This window comes from Augochlora pura, chromosome 4, assembly GCF_028453695.1.
Source record: "Augochlora pura isolate Apur16 chromosome 4, APUR_v2.2.1, whole genome shotgun sequence".
Classification (NCBI taxonomy): domain Eukaryota; kingdom Metazoa; phylum Arthropoda; class Insecta; order Hymenoptera; family Halictidae; genus Augochlora; species Augochlora pura.
This window is the reverse complement of record NC_135775.1, coordinates 21658148-21663722: the sequence shown is the minus strand read 5'-3', so window position 1 is coordinate 21663722 and position 5575 is coordinate 21658148. Positions and strand designations below refer to the sequence as shown.

The 5575-nt window shown below is 33.5% G+C and overlaps 1 protein-coding gene across 1 annotated transcript; it reads left to right on the top strand.

Moving 5' to 3' along the window:
* Nucleotides 1–1473: 1473 nt before the first annotated feature.
* Nucleotides 1474–4145, top strand: Sqor (Sulfide quinone oxidoreductase). The gene is made up of 9 exons (XM_078178163.1): nucleotides 1474–1733; nucleotides 1969–2082; nucleotides 2151–2259; nucleotides 2359–2583; nucleotides 2657–2857; nucleotides 2930–3139; nucleotides 3219–3405; nucleotides 3498–3744; nucleotides 3815–4145. The coding sequence occupies exons 2-9, from the start codon at nucleotides 1970–1972 to the stop codon at nucleotides 3888–3890; spliced, it is 1368 nt and encodes a 455-aa protein (XP_078034289.1). The 5' UTR covers nucleotides 1474–1733; nucleotide 1969; the 3' UTR covers nucleotides 3891–4145.
* Nucleotides 4146–5575: the final 1430 nt, after the last annotated feature.

Genomic DNA, 5575 nt, shown 5'->3' with positions numbered 1-5575 from the left:
TGTCGGCGAAAAGAAAAATTATGCAGCAGCTCGAGCCAGATACAAAAAAAATGGACGAGAGTATAAATGTTTTTATTTTTCTTTTTTTTTCTAACGAAGCGAACAAAAAGTTTAACAAATCGTGTCCGCGATGTAAATAAATTTATTCTTAAGGACTTAAAACAGAAGTGACGATTCGTGAAGAGTGTATACTTATTATTATTATTAATTATTATTATTATTATTAATTATTATTATTATTATTATCGTTTGCAAATCATGCATTTGTATTTCACGCGTAGGCCACATCCGGCCACGTATCGTGGATACAGGCTCGCTCCGGAAGTCCTCAGTCGCGGGAAAATCACCCTTGTTTTAAATTTTTAGCGTGAGCAACGCCATTTCGTAGAAACTCTGCGAGAAAGAATCAGCGCAACGATAGAAATTTTTCTTTTTTTCTTTTTTACTTTCTCAAAACTGTTGTCGATCGTATTGCCCTACGATCGACGAATAAGATCATGATGGTTAGAGTAATTTTAAGTGGTAGAATATCTTATTTTTCGGGAATTGGTTTCGCATAAAAATCAAATGTTTCAAATTTCTGTTACTCAAATGATTTGCCGGCTGGTTATTTGCATGTCTTCTTGATTGTGAATGTAATTGTTGTACTGTAATGAAGACACACTTACGGCGCGTATATTTAGAGGTTCCTAGAGAGATGTTTAAAAAAAATGCAGAAAATCATGTAGAAGAGATGTAGCAAAATATTTCATCGATTTCCCACGACTGACGATCTTTCGGATTGAGTTGGGCTTGCCTAGTTTCAGGCGGCGTTTAAAAAAAAGTTATCCTCAATAAAGAGAGAAGCAAAAGAATGACTAAAACAAGCTATTGTCTCATTCTTGAATTCAATCTTCCTTATTGCAACCGACCTCAATTTATTCCTTGTTATCTTTGCCTCCGAAAATATATTTCTGATCAGAAAAGATATTCTGAGAATAAAAAGATGTAAACATCCATTTTAGATAAAAAGAAATATAAATATGTTTCATACATTGATAATTACATTAGAAAAATTTATTATTAAGGCATACAAATTTACTAATGATTGCTATTAACCAAAAGAAAGGTGAAACCATTTCAGTAGAATAAGTCAGCCGTAGGCCGGCACAAAATTTGCTATTCAAATACATGTAAGAAATAAATAGATAAATTTTGAACAATAATTTCATTAAATATGGAATAAAATCAAGTATATTTTAACTGAGAAGTCTTAATTGAGAAATGACACCTTGATTTAACAAGTGTCTGCAAATACATGTATTAAATTAGTGTCATATATGTTACATGATATGATTTTGAATCTGACACTCCAGTTTTTATCGTTGCGATAAAAGCGATAAGAGAATTAAAACATATTTGTGCCTTACTAAATAATTAAAGTCGGGTTTATACCATTACATAATTCGCGATTGCGCACTGCTTTAAGGTTAAAATAATCTATGTAGATATCAATCGCGGTGTACTGCTACTTTGTAGTATGCAGTCAGTTTTCGCCGAATTCGGTTGCCAACTGCCACATTTCGGCAACGTAACATTTACACGTGATCGAATCGGCATATATCTCAAATCTTTTGCATTCCACGTTTTATTTAGTATTTACTGCCGGGACTGTCAGTGAACAGTTCACAGTGTTAAGATCATCGTATATTACACGGTTACACACCCTACGTTATTGCGTGATATTGGGACAGGTATGATACATACTTTTTATACTTTGATAGATTATCATTTTTACATAGTGATAGAAAACGTAAAACAATTGATTTCTACATCAATTATTTATAACAAGTTTGTAAACAATCCCAACTTTCTTGATCAAACTTTAATGATTATTTCAGTTTCATTGAATAGTACATATTTTTGCAACTTCAAGAATAGAAGTATATAGGCTGCTGTCAGTGTTAATCTTGTATCAATAAATTTCAGAATGAGTCATATTAAGTGTTTACGTTATCCGATGTCCTGTCTACTGACCTGCAATTTTGAGTCATTTACAAAAACTATGGTGCTAAAAAATGGGAACAGACATCTTCATCATTCGTGAGTTTTTTGCATATATTAAATACTGAAGATCAAATAACAGTATTCATAATGGAAAAATGTTTCAGGTGTAAAGTATTGGTAGTTGGAGGTGGAACTGGAGGCTGCTCGATGGCTGCAAAATTTGCTAATAAATTTAAGGATCCAAACAAAGTTATTGTTATAGAACCGAATGATGCAAGTTAATTTTTTGTTATATACAATACTCCTAATTTTAAACAACTTGATTGTGTTAATTATTATTTAAATTGTGTTAATTAAAATTGTACTTTATAGGTACACTACTATCAACCAATGTTCACTTTAGTTGGTGGTGGTATAAGGTCCTTTGAGGAGACTAAAAGACCAATGAAACAGGTTCTACCACCAAATGCAAAGTGGCTCCATGAAAATGTAATGAGTTTTGAACCAGAACAGAATCAAGTCACTATGAGCAATGGTGATACTGTGCAATACGAGATCATGATCGTTGCAATGGGCATGCAACTGCATTGGGAAAAAGTGAGGTTGGAAAATTTATCATATATCATTGAATGAAAGGATGGAAATTAATTGTAATTAACATATATCCCAGATACCAGGTTTGGCAGAAGGTCTGAAAGACTATACCTCGCAAGTTTGCTCAATTTATGGACCAGATACCGTTTCGAATGTTTACACTAAACTAAAAAGAACTACTGAAGGCACAGCAATTTTTACTTATCCAAATAGTCCAGTTAAATGTCCTGGAGCACCACAAAAAATTGCATATATTGCAGAAGAATATTTTTGCAAAGTAAGACTGATGTTCGAATTATTGTGTCTACTTGCATGTTAATGTTTTACAATTACTTTCTTTTTATTTTAGGAGAATGTACGTGACAAAGTAAAAGTTGTATACAATACGTCTTTACCAGTTATATTTGGCGTGAAGAAATACGCTGATGCGCTTTGGGGGGTTTGTAAAAGAAAAAATATTACAGTAAACGTTCAAACAAGTCTCGTGGAAATCAGACCAGCTTCCCAGGAAGCTGTATTTCAGAAATTAGATAAACCAGATGAGATAATTGTTGAAAAGGTATTTTTATATATTATACATTCTTATGCAAAATGTATACATTCATTATACAAAATGTATATGTTCTTTTTTGTTTTAGTACTCGTTACTTCACGTGTGTCCACCGATGGGTTCGCCGGAAGTTTTAAAAAAACATACTGCATTAACGAACGAGATGGGATTTCTCTCTGTCGATCCGAAAACTTTAAGGCATACGAGTTATCCGAACATATTTGGAATAGGAGACTGTACAAATTCTCCTAATTCAAAAACGATGGCTGCTATAGGTGTTATAATATTTCATTTTGATATATTAATCTATTTTATTATACTAATATTATTTACGATATTCTTTACTTACATACATTCTAATTTTCAGCGGCCCAGGGAAAAGTATTATATAAAAACATTTGCGACGATTTAGCTAATAAACCAATGTCTATGGCTTACAATGGGTATTCGTCTTGCCCCTTAGTTACTGGCTACTCTAAATGTATTTTAGCTGAATTCGATTATAATTTACAACCATTGGAAACATTTCCAGTCAATCAGGGACGAGAATATTTCTTTATGTTTCTTCTCAAGACATATGTTTTCCCATTGCTCTACTGGCATCTAATGTTACGGTAAAATTACAATTTTTACGTTTTTAAAGTCTTGATGTAAATGTGTTATAATTGCTGTTATTGTTTATAGCGGCCAGTGGGATGGACCAGAATTTTTCCGAAAATATTCAAAGCTGATAAAAAAGAAGGAAACGACTAAAAGTTAAAACAGTTGTTTTTCTTGTAACATGTCAGCAGGTCATTATTGTATATAATAGTATCAAGCAATAGTAGACACCTTTGTTACGGCTTTCGCAATCAAATTAATTTTATACAATAATTTGTAATGCACACGAAATTTGTATTAATTTAATTTAGAATAATATAATTAAAGTGTGTCTATACTTCATCCAAAAATGTTTAAGATTCTTATTACTAAAATTTACAAAATTCTGTTACAAAATTAATTAAAAGTATCTATAGATTGGAGAATGAAATATTGTCTTTCCCGCCCATAATACTCGGAACATTACGATTGTGGTGCCATCTTTCTTGTGCCCAACTTTTTCGCCCGATTTCGAATACCCTGGTAAGTATTGGTAAAACATAAAGAAGATGAAGATATCCAACAAGGACAGACTTATGCATTTTGTGAAGTGGGAGAAGGACAGACAACGAGAGTTTCTTTTTGACCTAATAAATCGACAGAAGATTCGTTAACTACTCGTTTCTCGCTAATAAGTTATGAATAATTGCGATTGGAGATTATGAAATGGAGATTTTAGGCGGAGAAAATTGCGCGACAAAGACAGATATATGCTCCTTGACGCACTTTTCTTTATCTTACACACTACAGAAATAGGTTACGAAAATACACTTGTGTAAAAATCGTTAATAAGTTATTAATTACGAAGCAAATACGCTTACATTTATTATTAGAATGTTGCTAGAGGTCCACTCTAGTTTCTGCAACTATAAAGAATCATAAATAGTGTCTGAGAAGTCAGAAAATTAATTATTGATATGACCGCGTTTTATATTTCGAGGTTATTCCGGTGCACAGTTTGAAAAACAAATTAATAACTGTTTAACAACCCACAAGATACTAACAAAAACTATATGTGAAAGTAGCGGAAGATCCATTTTACATTATTCAACCGCAAATGTTTATAACTTATTAACGAGAAATGAGCAATTAACAAATCTTCCTTCGATTTATTATGTTGGAAAGAGACTCGATGTCTGTCCTTCTCTCACTACGTAAAACGCATAAGTCTGTCCTTGTCGGATACCTCCATGCACATCATGCTTCACTAATCCCTACCAGGGAATTCGAAGTCCGTCGAAAAAGTTGGTGGCACCAGCGGCGCATCTACTGTCCTTGTCGCACACTATCTCTTTCCTTGTCTAACACATGGCGAAGATAGGCCAAATTAGTTCACGAACCCGCCACCGTAGATGGCGTCACTATCGCATACTCTACGCTCGGAATTAGCGCCGAAATTCAAATCTTTTCCATATCAATCTTTTTAAATACCGCGTTCGGAATGTAAGTGGTAATTCGAGAGGTCTTGTAGATAACAATAAGGAGTACATAGGTGAGTGAAGAAGACCGAAGACAGTTTCGTATAGTGTGGGAACAAAGTAAATATCGCACAGCGAGGGTACGACAAGAGTAAACATATAGAGTGAGAGATAAGCTGAAGCTGAAGATTTTATAAATTCTTTTTATAGATTATATCGTATTTGATCAACTTATAAACTCGAATGTGAGTAATAAAAATAGAAGCAGCTGATTCACGGACGGAAGAAACACGTTTACTGGGAAAGGCCTAGGAGGGTCTGCGCTGAAACTAATTCGACCAGTTCTTCACGGGGAATCCTTGACCGCTTGCTCGTTCAGTAGATTTAT

Bases quoted from the DNA above. Each gene is read 5' to 3' on its own strand.
- Sqor (XM_078178163.1), top strand. From the start codon at position 1,970: ATGAGTCATATTAAGTGTTTACGTTATCCGATGTCCTGTCTACTGACC. The intron at 2,260-2,358 runs GCAAGTTAATTT...TGTACTTTATAG, and splicing joins TTGTTATAGAACCGAATGAT to GTACACTACTATCAACCAAT. The intron at 3,745-3,814 runs GTAAAATTACAA...TATTGTTTATAG, and splicing joins TACTGGCATCTAATGTTACG to CGGCCAGTGGGATGGACCAG.